Here is a 19790-nt window from a genome sequence, read left to right on the forward strand (position 1 = left end):
GGCTTTACCTTCACTCCAACCCATTTCAAAGTGTCATAGATCTTCCCAAATAATCTCTTTGTACATGAGATGGTAGTTGTTATTGTAGTCAGATTGTCCATATACGCCCTAACAGGTGGTAAACAGAGGATAGTAAGTAGTGCTCAGGATAATGCAACTGATGTCAACCCGGTCCTTAGAGGGAACACTGTTGAGTGTCCCTCATTTTTATTAAATTTCTATGCACTGTATGGCTCTGAAGCCTATTAAGCATAATGGTCATCTGCAGGTTAGCAAGAATGTGGTTTTGAACATGGTGAACAAGTGTGCAATCAATGACATGTCAGGTTTGTGGAACTCAATTAAAGGGAAATAACTTGACAAGTTTAAAAACACTTTTAACCTGCTATCACAACAAAAATATATAAAGAGGCTGAGGATTGTGACGTGCCGAAAAGACACCAGCCTACCAAAGAATGTAAAATGAGAGCTTATGTTGGCGAACAAACCTTAAATTGCCTCTACAGAAAACTGCCATCTGGTCATCTCAGTTGATGAAACATAACAAGAAGGAGGTGTGCTGGCACAGCTACACCATTAGTCACACACACACCGCCATTTCCAAGTTTACACGTCTCCAGTGAACTGCAGTTAGTGACAGAGGGCAATGGTTGAACAACATCTGCAGAAACAAGAGAGTAGAATAAGGGCTTTTGGAGCAAACAAGCAAGCAGAAAAAAGCAATCTGTTGGGTAATATTAGTGACAGTTCTTCAGCAGTGTCCATTGATGGGGTTAAAGATTCTAGATCTAGTGAAGCATAAGAAGGTGACAATTTTATACAAACAGTAAACTATGACGCCACTTCTAAATGTGCTTGGTGTAACCAGAGCTTTGGGCAAATTTCAAAGTTGCCTTTCCCTGATCTCCAGGTTGCATGTCAGATTTACCTTGTACAGATAGTCCCTTGCAGAATTTCAGTCTATTAATAACTGATGGCATGTATTTGGATGTAATTGTGATGGGGAATAAACTGACAAGTACAGAAACTCATCCAGCACAGCACATTGAAATCTAATGACAGGTGTACATGTGGCATGACATTAGTTTTGATGAGTTGCTGGCATTCTTATACTTATTGTATATAATAATTTAAAAGCCTGATGTTGAAATATACTGATCAACAAAACCTTTATTTTAAACACCTTATGGACAATTCTGAAAATGCATCAAAAGTAAAAAAACGTTTCAACTTACTTGTCAGATGTTTGGATTTTGTTGATAACCACTACTTGTCACTTTGTACAATAGTGAAAAATCCTTTTTGAAAATGAAGCCATTCTGTACACTTTACATACCTGAACTGAATGTTGCGGTGGACAGATCACAAGGTTTGGAATGGACGATGGACAGTGAAGCGACGCTGCACTTCCACAAATACTGAACTGGCTGTATCTCTCCTGATCAGGAAGAAGCTTATTGTCCAGAGCCTGTGTGTGAACTGGTGAATTCTTCAGCCTGCTAGTGCATTTATATTTTTATGTTATTTATTGGTTTTATTTTTACCGGTTTTCATTTTTGTTTACATTTATTTCTTCATTTTACCTTAACAGCTGAAAATACCAAATATTTTAAAAATAACTGGTGCCACAATTTTTGTTAATTTTTAAATAGTTTCTTCGCTCTTTTCATCTCTCTCTCTCTCTCTCTCTCTCTCTCTCTCTCTATCTATCTATCTCTCTTTCTCTGAAAAGAGATTGTTGAAATGGGTCAGTCTGTTTGATTTTAATATTTGACATTTGACTTGGGAATTGTATACTTTGTCCCCCTCTCCCTCTCATTGTGGTTTCTGCTACTGTCCTTATTTTATGTTTTTACACTGTTTGCTGCTCTGGTCTATTACCTATTCAAGTTTAGGAAACTCCTAAGCTTTGGTGTTACATTTTAGTTTTTACATGGAGTTCCCTCAGAACAAATCGATGGAATCTGAACAATGAAATCTAGGGCCCCCTCTTCTCCTAAATCCACTCCTGGTGGTTGCCAGCCAATACACTTACTGATTTGTAAACCGCATCACTAGCAACAACAACAACAATATTTATTTATATAGCACATTTTCATACAAATGATGTAACTCAAAGTGCTTTACAGGATGAAGAAAGAGAAAAAAGACAAAATATAAAAATAAAATTAGGCAATACTGTACTAATTAACACAGAATAAAAGTAAGGTCCAATGGCCAGGGAGGACAGAAAAAAAAAAACTCCAGACGGTTGGAGAAAAAAAATAAAATCTGCAGGGGTTCCGAGGCCACAAGACCCCCTCTAGGCATTCTACCTAAAATAAATGACCTCAATCAGTCCTCATGGTATTCAGGGTTCTCATGGAAGAACTTGATGATGATGGTCATGTGGACTTTTGTCCTTCAATCCATCAATGTTGGGACTGCAAGGTGCTTTGATCAGGTGGTGGTGGCGCAGATCACCACCACAGAAAACCGAAAAAAGAACAGCAGAGAAAGTAGGGGTTAGTATGGATTTCTGAGCCACCATGTATGATAATGAGAATTAAATGCATATACAGAATATCAGGATTAAACTAAAATGAAGCTATGAGAAAGCCATGTTAAAATATTGTGTTTTTAGCTTGAATTTTTAAAGTGCTCCACTGTATTAGCCTGGCGAATTTCTATTGGTAAACTATTCCAGATTTTAGGTGCATAACAGCAGAAGGCTGCCTCACCACTTCTTTTAAGTTTAGCTCTTGGAATTATAAGCAGACACTCATCTGAAGATCTAAGGTTACGATTTGGAGTGCAAGGTGAAAGACATTCTGAAATACAGGATGGAGCAAGATAATTTAAGGCTTTGTAAACCATAAGCAGTATTTTAAAGTCAATTCTAAATGAAACAGATAACCAATGTAGTGACAGCTACATCACACCTCGATTGGCTAGACACTACCTGATTAGTTTGATTCAGGTGTCTGGTGGAATTTAACAAGTTAATGGAATGGCTTGGGTATTACAAGGAGGACTTTGGTTCATTCTGGGCATCTCATAAGATAATAAGCTTCTGGAAAAATCCTCCATATTTTTTTAATCAGTGCTTACTTGTGTTTATTGAGCAATGAGCAATTAAACACCCAGACCTTAAAAATAATTTTCTTGGATGGCCAAAGACTTTTGCACGTTACTATGTGAAAAAATATATTTAAAAAATTCAAATATGTAAACAGTACAACTTGAGAAAATAATATAAAAATATATATATATTAAAAAGATAATTTTCAAAATCTATATGAAAGTAGAGACATGCATTTACAATAGAACAGATCAGAATAGAATAAATGTCCTTGCCTTGGACCTGTTGTTGGACCTGGGACTTGTCTTGTGTATGTTGCTGCTCCCTAGCCCTGTATTAGGGGTTCAGGAAACTGAAAAAAGAACCGAATGTCATGTCAGTCAAGCTAATAAATTATTATTTTTAATAACTACACTGAAGGTAAATCATACCAGGCACAGGAAGTATGGGACATTCCGTTATTAGGGGACACGGTCTAACTCTCTGCAAAGCTTTCTCGCCGCACCGCACTTTGGTTTTCCGTGAGTCGCAGCTCCACGCGCGCTCCTGTTGCCTCAGCCCACGTAAAACGGAAACAGTGCCATTGGCAGACACTAATTTCTTTGTCTTTGTGCAACATATTTTGTCTTGACACTTTCAACAACAACAACAACAACAACATTTATTTATATAGCACATTTTCATACAAAAAGTAGCTCAAAGTGCTTTACATAATGAAGAAAAGAAGAATAAAAGACAAATAAGAAATTAAAATAAGACAACCTTAGTTAACATAAGAAGGAGTAAGGTCCGATGGCCAGGGTGGACAGAAAAAACAAAAAAAAACTCCAGAAGGCTGGAGAAAAAAATAAAATCTGTAGGGGTTCCAGGCCACGAGACCGCCCAGTCCCCTTTGGGCATTCTACCTAACATAAATGAAATAGTCCTCTTTGTAGTTAGGGTTCTCACGGAGTCACTTGATGCTGATGGTTATACAGACTTCTGGCTTTTAATCCATCCATCATTGTTGGAACATCATGGTGCTTTGGGTAGATGGTGGTGGCACAAGCCACCACCAATAGGACACCGGAAAAGGAAACAGAAGAGAGAGTAGGGGTTAGTACAGATTTTGAATGAATAGTTATTATAATGAATTGGATATACAGAGTGTCAGGATTAAATTACAGTGAAGTTATGAGAAGGCCATGTTAAAGTAATGTGTTTTCAGTAGTTTTTTAAAGTGCTCCACTGTATTAGCCTGGCGAATTCCTACTGGCAGACTATTCCAGATTTTAGGTGCATAACAGCAGAAGGCCGCCTCACCACTTCTTTTAAGTTTTGCTCTTGGAATTCTAAGGAGACACTCAGTTGAGGATCTGAGGTTGCGATTTGGAATATAAGGTGTCAGACATTCCGATATATAAGACGGGGCGAGATTATTTAAAGCTTTATAAACCATAAGCAGAATTTTAAAGTCAATTCTGAATGACACAGGTAACCAGTGTAGTGACATCAAAACTGGAGAAATGTGTTCGGATTTTCTTTTCCTGGTAAGGATTCTAGCAGCTGCATTCTGCACTAACTGCAAACGATTGATGTCTTTTTTGGGTAGTCCTGAGAGGAGTGCATTACAGTAATCTAGTCGACTAAAGACAAACGCATGAACTAATTTCTCTGCATCTTTCGATGATATAAGAGGTCTAACTTTTGCTATGTTCCTTAGGTGAAAAAATGCTGTCCTAGTGATTTTATTAATATGCGATTTAAAATTCAGATTACAATCAACGGTTACCCCCAAGCTTTTTACCTCCGATTTGACTTTTAATCCTAATGCATCCAGTTTATTTCTAATAGCCTCACTGTATCCATTATTGCCAATCACTAAGATTTCGGTTTTTTCTTTATTTAATTTGAGAAAGTTACTATTCATCCATTCTGAGATACAGGTTAGACATTGTGTTAGCGAATCAAGAGATTTAGGGTCATCAGGTGCTATTGATACATACAGCTGTGTGTCATCAGCATAGCTGTGGTAGCTCACGTTATGTCCCGAGATAATCTGACCTAATGGAAGCATGTAGATTGAGAAGAGCAGCGGACCCAGGATAGAGCCTTGTGGAACACCATATAGAATATCATGTGTCTTTGAGTTATAATTACCACAACTAACAAAGAATTTTCTCCCTGCCAGGTAGGATTCAAACCAGTTTAAGACACTGCCAGAGAGGCCCACCCATTGACTAAGGCGATTCTTAAGAATATTATGATCAATAGTGTCAAATGCGGCACTCAAATCTAAGAGGATGAGAACAGATAAATGGCCTCTGTCTGCATTTACCCGCAAGTCATTTACTACTTTAACGAGTGCAGTTTCTGTGCTGTGATTTGTTCTAAAACCTGACTGAAATTTATCAAGAATAGCATGTTTATTGAGGTGCTCATTTAACTGCATAATGACTGCCTTCTCTAGAATTTTACTTAAGAAAGGCAGGTTAGAGATGGGTCTATAATTTTCAAGAGAAGAGGGGTCGAGATTATTTTTCTTAAGTAGGGGTTTAACTACCGCAGTCTTAAGACAGTCTGGGAAGACCCCCGTATCTAATGACGAATTTACTATGTCAAGAACATTATCAATAAGCACACCCGATACTTCTTTGAAAAAATTTGTTGGTATTGGGTCAAGGGCACAGGTGGATGGTTTCATTTGAGAAATTATTTTATGCAAATCAGGTAAATCTATCCTAGTGAAAAACTCTAATTTATTTATTATGGAGTACTGGGGTTTCGGGGGATCCTTAGTGTTGGGGAGATATACTATGTTATTTCTAATATCATTAATTTTTTGATTGAAAAATACAGCGATAGCCTCACAGGTTTTACTGGAAGTACTTAGGGGGCATTCCTTTGAGTTACCTGGGTTTAACAGATGATCAATTGTCGAAAATAAGACTCTGGGATTACTAGCATTGTTATTTATAAGCTTAGAGAAATAGCAGCGCCTCTCAAGACGGACTGTGTTATTGTATTCTGTTATTTTAACTTTTAATATTTCATAGTCAATAGTTAGTTTAGTCTTCCTCCATTTACGCTCAGCTCTACGGCATGTTCTCTTTAAATCAGACACTCTTTGGGTCTTCCAAGGTATAACAATGCTAGAAGATTTTTTAACTGTCTTTTCAGGTGCAACTATGTCAACAGCAGCCCTCACTTTAGTATTAAATCTTTCCACCTTACTATTTACATTCTCCTCGCTATTATAGTTGGCACTATAAACGGACTGATTGGTTAGAATGTTTGTAAGTTTTAAAGTTGCTGATGAGTCAAAGAAGCGTTTTTTAACAATATGCTTCTCATGAGTGTTTTCTATCATTATTTCTATATTAAAAAGTAGAAGAAAATGGTCTGAAAGACCCGTATCAATGACCTGCTTTATATCAACTTTTAGTCCTTTAGTAATTACTAAGTCTAACGTATGACCTGCTTTATGTGTAGGCTGATTAACGAGCTGTCTCAAATCAAGAGAGTCCAGGAGGTTCATAAATTCTTTTACTTTTTGGTCACATTGATTATCTACATGAAAATTAAAGTCGCCGACTATTAAGAGTGCGTCATAGTTCTTTCAAAAGGGATACTTCTGCATTAGTTATCTACCAATTTCTTGGAAACGTAACGTGAGTAATTGTTGAATCACTGGAAATAAAATCGCCAACGATTCCCACACCAATGTTGTTGGGGGTGACGGGGGGGGGGGGGGGGGGGGGTCGAACGTGACGCGGTCTGGAGTTGATGTTTTTCCACATGTGAAGGTGTGGTCTCGGGCTTTAAAACTGTTCTCATAGTCAAGAGGCTAAAAACGTCCGACACATTAACGCTCAGAAGAACAAGAGAGAAGCGACTTGCCGAGCAGCCGAAGATCTCAAGATGCTGAGCTTCAGTTATTGTCAGCACAGATGCGCCGAAAGCCGCGGCGGGAGGAGCTCGCAATGCACCCTCACTTTCGCCGCGCTGCTGCTGCTTGTGTCCGCGCTGCCTGCCTGCAGAGGTAAGGGGAAAAAAAGAGAGCCGAACCATTGGTTCAGACGTCATCTGGGGGGATTTAAATTCCTTGATTTGTGCGGTTTAGTAACTTCTAGATTTACGGCAGTCCGGGTGTTCGCGGAGCGCGCAAGTAAAAGAGACTTTTTGTTTCAGTTGTCAAACTTCAGAGATTCGTTTGCTTTAAAATGCAGTTAGAGATTCTAAATAAAAAATAAAATGCGGAACATAAGGAATCAGCGCGAGTAACCGCGAGTGACCAGCGGCTGCGTGAGTGGACTCGGAGTTTGAAGTTACCACTGCGCTAAGGCGCTAAGCATTTAAATAAAATGAATATAAAATATTACAGGTAAAGGAAACAATACGACGAAATAACATTTGACAACTAAAGCATGTTATTTGACTCAAGATGTTTAGAAATACCATTCTATTTCTACCTGATTATTTGTGCTATTGCTTTGAAAGGTTTATCCGTAAAATTACGTTATCTAAAGTCACCTATTACTATATTTTATTAAATATGAATAATGTAGATTTCACCATTAGATAAATTCATAATTCCGCGATCGGTTTCCAATGTTTCCTGAATTGGAATGTTGTTGTGGTGGCAGTGGTTAGTCCTGGACTCATTTGCTTTCTTTTGTTTCATTTCATGACTTCTTCTTCTTTCGGCTGCTCCCGTTAGGGGTCCCCACAGCGGATCATCTTCTTCCATATCTTTCTGTTCTCTGCATCTTGTTCTGTTACACCCATCACCTTCATGTCCTCTCACACCACATCCATAAACCTTAACTCTCTCCTCTTACCTGTCATACTGCCAAAATTCAAAGTTCCTACCCTCAGTTTCACTCTCTTTACCTTCCTCCTCTCCACCTGCCTCCAGACACGTCTCCCCCCTCTTCTCCGTCTTCTTCTTCTTCGGCCAACAGTAGCCCAGTTTCCGCCAGCACCCTGTTGACTAACAGTACGGGTGGCGGTCGTTGTTAACCCGGGGCTCGACCAATCCAGTATGGAAGTTTGTATTGTTGTCTGCATATTGATTTGGCAAAATTTTGCACTGGATGCCCTTCCTGTCGTAACCCTCCCCATTTATCCGGGCTTGGGACCGGCACGAAGAAACACACTGGTTTGTGCATCCCCTGTGGCTGAGTTTGTTTCATTTCATGACCCTAAACCGAATATGTTATGAAGACGTAACCCACTATAGTTTGTGTGGGTGTATCAGACAGTGTGCACAGTGGTGTAGGAATTGGCACTAACTCTTGACAGAAAAATACTTTATAAAAAATGGAGTTATTACTGGGTAATGGTGAAAAAGGTACATTATTTGTGCTACATATTAAGCCCTGAGCAAGTATAAATCTATCCTAAAGCCCGCCTCCACACACACTGCTACTCACCAGTTAACTTGACACACAAACCTTTGGGGATGTGGCAAGAAAAAATGGAGTGCCCACCCAAATACAGAGACTTGTGAACTCCAAATCGACAATGGATCCATTAGGCAGAACCACTGAGCACTCTGCCACCACCTTGCAATTTATGTATGTATTTATTTTGAATCACAGGGCATAGCTGTGGGTTGAGCAGGGAATGCTTAGCGTCCAGTCAATAGGATCATCTGGGGACCCTTTAAAGTAAAATTTTAAAAAGTAGTAAAGTTTTGGCTTATTTTGGCATTTAGTTGCCTTCCATATCTAAATGCTTGCAGTAGGATGACATCCCAGAAATGGCACCTTTAAACTAAAGAAAACAAAATAGCGTTATAGTGGCACAGTGATGGCTGCATTTGTAAAAAAATAAAAAATAAATAAAAAAAAGGGCGACAGTAAAGTAAATGGTTGCGTTATTTCATCTCATTTATACATTATCAACACTAATAAACATTGAAATAAATTTGAAAACAGGATAATACTAAAATTGTAAGTCTGCTTAATGAGAATGGAGCCAGTCGTGGTCCAGTGGTAGATGGTTTTGTAAACTGGGGTGACGAGTTTTTTCCACAATTTAACATTACAAAATCTAAGAAACTAATAATTAATTTTAGAAGTAACATCATTCGCTCACAAGAATCAATAAGCAAAGACCAGACAGTGGAGCTTGTTGAAAGTTATAGGTATCTTTGGACAATAACAGACCCAAGACTGCCTTCCAATCAAAACACAGAAACTGTCTGCAAAAAAGTATAACAGTGATTCTACTTTTTAAGAAAGCTGAGTTCCTTTAGTGGAATTTAAACATTATGTCAGTCTTGTATATCCTATTTCTTAACATAAAAAAGAATCACATTTTAAAAAGGAGTAGTAAAATAGCAAGATCTCATCAGTCAAATCTGACAGACTCACCTGTTTAATAAGCAGGTATTACAGAAAGCAGAGTTTATTCTGTCAGAAAGGACTCTCCCAATAAATAAACCATTCCAGGTTTTGCAATGAAGTCACCGGTTCAAAGTTTCAAGGATTAAAGAAAGCCAGGTCAAATATTCCTTCATCTTAAAGTTTTCTATTATTATTCGTTTCAATCAGTCAAGTCTTTAATTTTTATATCTGGTATCATACTGTATTATGTTAACAGCTACATTTTATTTATTTTGACAAAGTTCTTTTTTGATGTGCTTTTATTGTTTTCATAGTGTCTCTCGGGCGGCATGGTGGCGCAGTGGGTAGCGCTGTTGCCTCGCAGTTAGGAGACCCAGGTTCGTTTCCCGGGTCCTCCCTGCGTGGAGTTTGCATGTTCTCCCCATGTCTGCGTGGGTTTCCTCCGGGTACTCCGGTTTCCTCCCACAGTCCAAAGACTTGTAGGTGAGGTGCATTGGCGATCCTATATTGTCCCTAGTGTGTGCTTGGTGTGTGTGTCCTGTGGTGGGCTGGCACCCTGCCTTGCACCCTGTGTTGGCTGGGATTGGCTCCAGCAGACCCCCGTGACCCTGTAGTTAGGATATAGCAGGTTGGATAATGGATGGATGGATGAAAAGTGTCTCTCAAACCTACTGACACATTAAATTTCCCCCTTGGGACAGTAAACTTGAACTGACTTGAATGTTCCATGTGGGCTTCTTCCCACAATCCAGAGTTTCACTGGATACTCTAAATAATCTTCATGTCTGTTAGTGTGCCCTGTTGTAAAGTGGGCAATCGCTGGACCCTGGAGGATTGGAAAATAAACAATCACCTTGATGGATTCCAGCTATTATTGATTAGCACAGCTAGTAAGTCCAGGAAATGTCAAAAAAAAAACAAAACAAAACCAAAAGCCCACATGCAATCTCAAAAATAAGGGTTCCAGAGTGGTCCTTCAGAGCGATGCCACAGGAAAACACTTTTTGGTTCCCAAAAGAGCCATCCTCATAAAGATTCCTGTAAAAGACTCCATGCAGTTTATAACCAAGAACAGATGGTAACAGACTTGTGAAATACAAATAATGTCATGATTTTGAAAGGACTGTTCATGCATACAGTAATGCAGGCTAAGTACGGGGGTTCTCAGTGTGTTACCATACATTAAAGAGTTCAGTTTGTTTTCTACATACAGTATTAGGAAGTTTTTCAAAGCACAAAGATCTTATGCAGAGAACCCTTCCCAGAATAGGATGGTGCTTTGTCAAGCTATGAAGAACCACACAATCCAATAAAGAACCATAAAATGCCATTAAAGAACCAGTATTTTTAAGAGTGTGGATACAACAATGCAAGCTGGTGGTGTTAGTGTAATGGTGTATGCACAGCACAAAATCTCCAATATTAAATTAACACCAGACATTGAAACATTTATGCTATAAGACAGAATGAGTTATTTGCACGAGAGGTAGACCACCGTGTAAGTAAGAGTAGTGGAGCAGACTTGGGCCAACAGTCTTTTGCAAACTTTCAGCGCTTTATTGACTCAATACCATAGCTTTCTGAGTAGAATTGTTCTCTGACTTGTCATTGGGTAAGAATAACAGATGAAGTGACCATGTGTTATATCCATCCATCCATCCTCTTCCACTTAACATGTGTTATAAAGTCTTGAATATTACAGTACATTGCTTTCAGTGATTTAGTTTTTTAATGCCACATTACAGAACTTTGCACAAGGACTGTCAGAATTGTGACAGGGGCTTCAGGGTTTTGCATGTGTTGCCAAGGCTTTTGATACTGTGAGCAGCAGTAGTGACAATGGAGCACAGTAAATAGCAAGAGTTTGATTATGCTAAAGCACATGAAAGACATTGAGGAGGTACATAATTTGGGAGGTATCATGGAACAGACAGTATCATTTGGTATGACCACTGTTCTGGCAGTAGCTCCTGTTGGAAGCTCAATCTGGAGAAAATGTAAATGAGATATGGAGAGACCTCCCAGGGATATTCTAGTTTAATGTCCAATTCTAAATGAAAAGTTTTGTTGAAAATTAAGTTAAAAAAAGGAAATATAGTGTGTAAGTGCTTCTTCAGGAAGCTCCATCCTGTGTGGAAACTATTCCTCGAACATACGTCGACATCCAGTCACATCATATTTTAAATATCACAAAGACCAAAAGGGGCAGCCCGAGGACAGTCAGTCCTTAACCCATTAGGTACTCCCAATGCTCATGTGTGGCTATGGATTTGAGTTGATATTTTAGAGATATAGGGAAATAAGCACATTTAATGATGATGCAGCAAACAGGCCATTGGAAAAGCTTCATTACATTACAGGCTCGGTAAAAATATGGAAAAAGGAAGAAGTCAATCTTTTGCATAATGTTGAAAAATAATCAGTCACATTTTACTGGTACTTGGTTTAAAGAGTTCAGAAAATTATTCAAATTTTCATTCTGTCAAAACCCTTGAGACTTTAGGCACATTGGATGTAATCTAATTGTGAACATTCGCTCCTGTAACAGTGAAGGTGTGCCCTGTAGTTCAGAGTTGGGAGAAAGCCAGCCTGACACAACACTGATGTGTGTCCTTGCTGCTTAGAAGCTGTCCCATTAGCACTGTGAGGGGAGTTCTCCTTAGTAGCCCACCAAGCTGAAGGAGCAAATGGCAGGCATGACTTATCTGTGACACCACAGTGTGGATTCCTTAGTATTATCAATTGTTTGCTTTTACAGTGCCTTGTACATCTGTATTGTTAACATAGAATATTTACAAAAATGATACATTTTCATAAAATTACTCCAACAGGAATTATTTATGCTATTTTAGCATTATTCTGTTGTTTTCAGGTACACATTTTGATTATGTTAATCATACACACTAAAGTCCTTATTTTGCATCACTATTTTCATTAAGTTTTAATGGTTTGTGTTAGTAAAACAGAAATAGATATGATTCAAAAATTTTATTCAAAAGTTCCACGGATGACCCTGTTCAACAATCCTCCATGCTGTTTTAGAAGGTACAGGCTTTCTATGACATAAACTAGTGTTTTTTTAATCCTAGTCCTGATCCCGGAAAAGTTTTAAGTATTCTCTGCCCCAGCACAGGATCAAGTGTGCTGGCACAGTCAATGTTCATTGCACCATTTTGTTTAATCGCCTACTGCAACATGATCAAATCACTTTCTTATAACTTGATTGACTAGATTGAAACTATTTTTGTTTTGACTTGACACAATATAATCACGTTTTAACTTCAAGCATTAAAATAAATTGAATCCAAGTGATGTGCCTTCATATATTCAATAGAGGCTCATTATTTTTCTTCAGTGTACTGTTTCTATGCAGTTTAGTATTAGACTAGCCAAAGTACCCAGCATTGCCTGTATAAATAAATAGGGAAAATTTTCTTTTGGAATCATTGCTAAACACCATCCACAATTAGGCAAAGTGAAATACTCTTAAAGCTGTTCTCCAGCTAGTAACTGGACATTTTCATAATATACCATCATTCTTTATTTATAATTTACAATTTAATTTAGTAAACCAAACTCCAGAGTTAAGTAATGTATTGAAAATTTTACATGAAGTATATTTCAACCTTTTAAAGAACAGGTTTTTAAAACAAAATACAGTATATCTGAAATGTAATCCACATAGCTTTAGATCTAGTTTAGTTAATAAATATTTTGTAACAAAGTGTGAAGTACTGTTAAACGTTTTACTTTATACTGTGGGGAACACGCAATTGCTAACAAGTGTTTACTTCATTCATAACCTTTTGCTGAAAGCCAACTTCTTTCACCAAAAGGACATTCGAGAAGAAGGAAATTAAATTACAGTTAGATTTATTACTATTTAAGGCTGCATTCCATTCCAAAGTGTTGGAGAAGTGTTTGACATCTATATAGTTTGTTTTTTTAATTTCTCAGTATTATTAACTTTTATATATTTTATTGATCATAGTGATTGCAGCATGTGATATAAAAGATGTAAAGAACAATATGGGTCTGAACATTAAAACACCTCTGTTATAATAACTTGCAGTTAAAAACAATAATAATTTTTAATGATGTTCTTGATTTTTGATTCTCATTTTGTTTTCTGACTTTGAAACTCCTGTTTCTGTATTAGTTTTGTTGAAATATCATTATCACCATAGTTTTTCTTCCCACTGCCTGATAAATGACAATTCCCTGCTAGATCTTCACAACAAAAAGTTTCTGCTTCAGTATGATAAAAGTAAGAGTAGGGATTTGAATGCTTTTGTCAGTTGGCAACGTAGAAGAATACTAGGACAAGCAGGGCTTTGAGGAGCAGACATCAAATATTGTCCCAGGATGTGGCGGCTGTTTTATTTTGTTCAATCCCTCTGAATCTGGCCAACCAGAACGAAGTCAAGCATGACACACTGTAAAGATGTCTTCAAAGCCATAGAAGTTTAAGTATATCCTATTTATTACAGTCCACTATCCAAGAAAAAGGTGCAAAAACAGACAGAGCAAAGCAAAGCACTGCCCAGGTAAATATCTCTAAATTACTAGAAAGAAACAAGAACCAAAAAGACAGAAACACTGAGAACTGAATATTAAATACAAATCAGAGTTTGACAGAGGCTTTCACAAATGCAGAATACACAATGCTAGTACGAAGGCCTACATTGAATTGTCCTGTCATGTGGCTGCTGCATATCCACAGCTAGAACCAAATAGGGGAAATTGAGAACCAAACAAAAGGATCAGGGTGCCGCCTCAGTATAAGGTGTCAGTAGTTTTAATTTCATGAGCATTAAATAAATGGAAGTGGGCTGACTATTAAGCATTGTGAATTTTTTGTTCATATTGAAAGCCAAACATGACACTCAGGTATATATACTGTAGCTGAGGCCCTGCAGTTGGAGAGGGTCAGTCAGTCAGTCATTACCCAACCCGCTATATCCTAACACAGGGTCACAGGGGTCTGCGTGAGCCAATCTCAGCCAACACAGGGCGCAAGGCAGGAACATACCCTGGGCAGGGTGCCGTGGAAGAGGGAATACTTTCTAAATAGTTTCTGTTAGATTTCTCAATTTCTGAAATCTTCTCTTGGTAGATCTCTGTAGTAAATTTAATCTGCATTCATACATAGATAGTTTGGTAGAGAGAATGCCAGGATAAAGAGTGCTTGCCCTTATGGATCTAGTGCCCAGTCAGTAAGGAGGGATTATGTGATTGAAGAAATACTGGTAGTAGACTGGGAAATGTAAATGGTTAGGTGGTATAATGGTGATCTGCTGTACTGCTCCTCACTGTGAATACTTTGGTGCTATCCCAACAATCAGAACAGTGAGTAGCCTCATTGTCCCACAGGCTTTCAATTCTGGATGAGGTGACTTTAGTGTGTAGTTTGCATAGCCTTCCTGTTCTCACCATGGCATCCAGGAAATTACAAACTTCATAATTGCAGTAGCTCTGCTGGTTATGAAAGGGATGTAGAAGCCCAAAAGTTCTTAAAGGCGCCTGCTCCTTTGAATGGAAGTGTTAGACCATTGTATGGTACTGTCATGAACATGTACTGGGTCTGCATCCTTTCTTCTGTGCTTACATTTGCTCTTTGGTTAAGTGATTGCAGTTAGGCAGGGCATGGGGGTCTTATGCAGCATTCCCTATTTGTAGCTCTGAGTTGTGATGTTTCACCTTCCCGCTTCATGGCTTTCACATGGGATTTGGAGAAAGGCGAGGTCGCTCTTGATTTGTTACTTGGTCTGCAAAAAAAAAAAAAAAAGGAAGTGATGATAAATAGCAATTTTGTAGAAATAAAGAGAAAAATAAATATATTAAATAAAATTCATCCAAATAATGGTATTTCAGTCTGACTAGGTTATATGTTTTAAGTTTAAGTATTGACTACAATGAAAGGTCGGTATTACTTCATAACTGGGACAGTTTAAGTAGCTTTGTTTTGTCCGAATTGTCCTTCTCGTGTCTCTGAGTTGGTACAGCCTTCATGTGGAATTTGTGACCAACAGCACACAAACGCAGTATTATACCAATGAAAGTCAAGAGCCTACACTGAACAATGAGAAGACGCATGAACAAAGAGAAGAGGTCAGTATGTTGATAGATTATGTACAACAGGCAGATAATTCAACAATCAAGCCAGGAGCCCGTTTGATAAACTGAGCTCAAACAGGCCACTTCACTGAGGTGAAGGCTATCACCAGGCAACAACAAAAAGAAAGTGAGACTAAGGGAAGAGGCGAACACAAAACATTAAAATAGGAAAGGTTTGTTTCTATTTATTTGTTGCTTTGGTACCATGAGGTACTCTTCCCTAGAGTACTGTTTAAATATAATGTTATTTCTGATAAGCATTGTTCATCTGATAGCTTTTATTTTGTACAAGAGTTCCCACTGTGAGGCACCCTTTAGCTTTAATTAAGGTTCATAGATTTGTTTCCTTCTTCAGTTCTTTAAAAAGCAGGGAGGGTTAATACTGTAAATGCAAGTGTTGAAAGAAGTATAATTCCAGTCTGAAAATATATTAAGCCTCTGCTCTTACAAAATTAAACTGCTTTTAAAAAACATGAAACAAAAGAAAAATACTTAACATGAACAGATCAGCTCAGTAAATTTTGTTGATCTAAATAGCAACTGCAATCATCCTGGTTACCAATTTGACAAACACATTAATGTAGTCTCTAATAGAGGGGATATTTGGTTAATAAGAGAAATGTTAATGAAGTCAGTTGATGAAATTGATTTGACTTAATATTAAAATAAATATTAGTTTCATTTTATATTAATTAAAACACAAGACATTTGACAAACAAGATGGAACCTATTAGTCCATCAAGATCATTTAAATATGCTTTCCTTAATTTCCACTGATGTCCTCAGGTATGTGATTCACTATATAGATGAAAGAATTCTGCGCAATCTATCTTATCAATGCCTTTTAGAATTTTGGAGACCTGAATTAGGTCAACATACAGCCTACCCTGTTAGAGACTAAAGATTTTATCTCCTAGAGTCTATCAGAGTGCGCCTTGCTGTTGTAATGAGCAGTAGTAATTTCTTGGGAGTTCTTCTGGATGCATTTTTGAACCTAAAATCTTTGAATTTGATATTAAACTATATTCCGTAATGACATTTTGTTTTCTGTGGGTACTGCCATTTCGAGTTTAGTTTATGTACTGTTGCTAGCCATGTTTGCAGTTGGAGATTACTACCCATGATGTCACAAGTTAAAGAGTATAAAGGTCAGCTCAAAGATTTCCTGGTTATCCTAGTTAGGATAAAAATAGTGTTTGGTGAACGAATCTCATTATATAAGACATCCTGGTATTTGAAAATACATTGTTTCTTTAGACTTTTGATTTTTCCTTGCATTTCTTACTTGATAATCAATCTGTTTGCTTTCTTTGATACAACCACATCACAAATATCCCTACAATATTTTATCTCCTAATATCTTTCCTGTAAGTACTATATTTTATTACTTTTAGCTGGAATCATTTTTTCCTGATTTGATACATTTTCTGGAGTGTTTTTGTTCAGGGAATATTTTGGAATTATTTTTAACTCGGATATAATTTGATTTGAATGTTTTGCATTTTCATTTGCGGTGGCACATCTGTTTATACTAGGGTGGCTGCAGGTTTTCATCCTAATTCTTTTCCTAATTAGTGACCAGCTTTTGCTGCTAATTAATTAATTGCCTTAATTTTAATTAACTTAGACTCACTTGTTTTCTTTTTTGTTAATTAGCAGCCCAATAAAAATGAGATACAAAATGAACCAACACATGACCAGCAACCTGTGTCCATCAAATAATATCTAAAAATCTAACTGACTAAGAAAGTGTCAGGAAGGAAATCCTGAAGTCACTGTGCTCCTCCAGGATCAGAGCTGACCACCTCTGTTTAATTCAATCACCGCCATGTTTTAGCACTGTCGGTCGTCATCTCTGTGATAATATAAAAGGTGATTCTTTGTGTCCTTCAACATACAAGATTTTGGATAAAAATCTGAAAAACAATTTGTAAAAAAACATTTATTTTTGGGTCTATTGTTGGTTTTTGACTTTTGCTTTAGTTTTCGACTTTTTGGATAGCGATTTGATTGGTTAGTTTCATAATTCAAGTAGGCCCTAGGGTAAGGTTTGTTTCTTCTGGTTTTTGACATTTATTTTGCTCCTGATTTCTGGCTTACTGCTTGCCCCTTTTGATTTGGTTCCTAACTTTTTTCTGATCTTTCACTTTTGACCCCCTGCTTCATATGACTATGTTTCATTTTTGGACCGACCATCTCCTGTTCATTTTCACTTTCTCAAAGTAACTCTCCTTGTGTTAAACATGTAGCCACTCAAATAGCTGACCCCACATGCTGCTGAAAAGCTAGGCTGTAAGGATTGTTAACAAGACAACACTCCTTTAAATGTGAGGCAGGAGAATCTGATTGGAAGTAACTACCACAGATCTTGTTTCTCCTCCATCTTCTTCTGCTGCATTCAGAGAGATGGCCAGTATCAAAATGTACACCACTTGATGGATCATGCAGAAATAATGGGGACACTTCCTAGCTACAATCACAAATCTAAGGATTGGTCCAGCCTTTTATATTGTAGTTTTTCAAAGTGTTTCTGAAGCGTTTCTACTGGTCACCTTGCATTCTCTAACCTCAGTTCAGCTGGGAGCAGAGGACTTGTTTGGGTAGGCAGTAGTTGGGCTTTCTGATATAGAGGCCCACACAATGGAGTTGGTTCTGCAGGATTGTGATTTCAGTACCTGTCATTTTTGCCTCATTGAGTACATTAAAATTACTGAAGCAATTATCCAATTTGATACAAAGACTTTTTAGAGGCAGATGAAATCTCTCAAGAGGGGCAGCAGCCAAGTAGTCTATTATCCTTAATTTGAAAATGTTGACATGCTGACACATTCAGCTTTGGTGCTTTGTTTTTCATTCTTCAACATCTTGTTACTGATCTCATGAGGTGTACATATAAGTCCCTGCTCCAGGCTTACATATAGTATCTCTGCAGGAATACCAATTGAGCTGCAAAAACTTGTTTATTTATTAATTTGCTTAAAGGTTATGTTTTTGGTTTGGTGGTTCACATTTTCTGCATGCTTAGGAACCACTTGAAGGATAATCTGTCACTATGGATTCATGCTTCAGCAGTTCTTCCAAAGTGCTCTTCATAGAGTTACAATATGGGGATGTAATTTTTTATAGCAAAGTTGTACTTTGGGACCAAGTATTAATGATGGAAATCAGAAAAACTCTAGCTTTCCTCTCCTGCCGCTGTTTGTTTATTCATCTTCTCATTTGAGTCACTGGTCTTCCTCACACTTTTCTCGTGCACAGAATGCTTGTTTGCTTACAGTAAGGAGATTGTGGAAGATTGTGGGTTCGCTTCCCAGTTCCTCCCTGTGTGGATAGCGCTTTGAGTACTGAGAAAAGTGCTATATAAATGTAATGAATTATTATTATTATTACAGTCCAGGATGGCCTGGATTTTGGTATCATACTCATGCTATTTTATTATTATGAGCGCCTAATTCATTCTGAGCACAAGCAAATTACCAGGAGATAGAGTGAAGCACAAAACTAAAAGCAAGGGACATGGTCTAAGTTCACAAAATGAAATCCCACCAGATACCAGAACAAAAGTGAGAAAATAGAAGCAAAGCAAAAAATAAATAAGATTGTAACACTATTTTAGGTTTCTTTCCCTAAACAAAGCTAAAAATAAAGGTTTGCTCTTAAGGAAAATCCATCACAAGGATACCAGAAGATGTGTGCTGTCATTGACACATGTCTGTTAGATGACAGTTGAGCAGATTTTCACAATTCATTTAAGTATAGGCTGTGGTGGGTTGGCACCCTGCCTGGGATTGGTTCCTGCCTTGTGCCCTGTGTTGGCTGGGATTGGCTCCAGCAGACCCCCGTGACCCTGTGTTCGGACTCAGCGGGTTGGAAAATGGATGGATGGATTTAAGTATAGGGCAGTTTTTTATGTTGAACAGGAAGACATTCCTAAAGTTCAGCACTCTTTGTAGTTTATTGAAAGGGTCTACCACAGAGTTTCTTCCCTATTTACTTTTGGGCACCATTGATGTTTGCAGATAAGCCATATAAGGCAAAGGTCTATCAAGCAAGGACTTGTTCAGTATTTAGCCTGTCAGAAAGAGAAGCCCTTAAGGCCACTAGAATTGATGACTACATAGTCCAGGATTTGCCAGTGCTTCAGGTATGTAGCACGTTGTCTTATGTGTTTTCTTCTGGTGGAACAGGGTGTAGGTGATTACATGATTATGTTCTGTCAGAAGATGCCATTTCTACACCTTCCATTGCTAATGTTACCCTACCATAAACTGGAGTCTCAC

The 19790-nt window shown here is 37.9% G+C and overlaps 1 protein-coding gene across 3 annotated transcripts in view; it reads left to right on the forward strand.

Annotated features, from left to right (window-relative positions):
* Positions 1 to 6808: 6808 nt before the first annotated feature.
* The window catches only part of nmu (neuromedin U), a 79957-nt gene continuing 66975 nt past the window's right edge, over positions 6809 to 19790 (forward strand). Inside the window, exon 1 of one of the 3 annotated variants that reach the window (XM_028803016.2) lies at positions 6809 to 7082. In XM_028803016.2, coding sequence (XP_028658849.1) covers positions 6962 to 7082 — 121 coding nt within the window. In that variant the 5' untranslated portion in view covers positions 6809 to 6961. The remainder of the gene's footprint in view (positions 7083 to 19790) is intronic. The other 2 variants (XM_028803017.2, XM_028803018.2) reach the window with 2 other exon arrangements.

Source organism: Erpetoichthys calabaricus, chromosome 5 (genome assembly GCF_900747795.2).
Source record: "Erpetoichthys calabaricus chromosome 5, fErpCal1.3, whole genome shotgun sequence".
Lineage (NCBI taxonomy): Eukaryota > Metazoa > Chordata > Cladistia > Polypteriformes > Polypteridae > Erpetoichthys > Erpetoichthys calabaricus.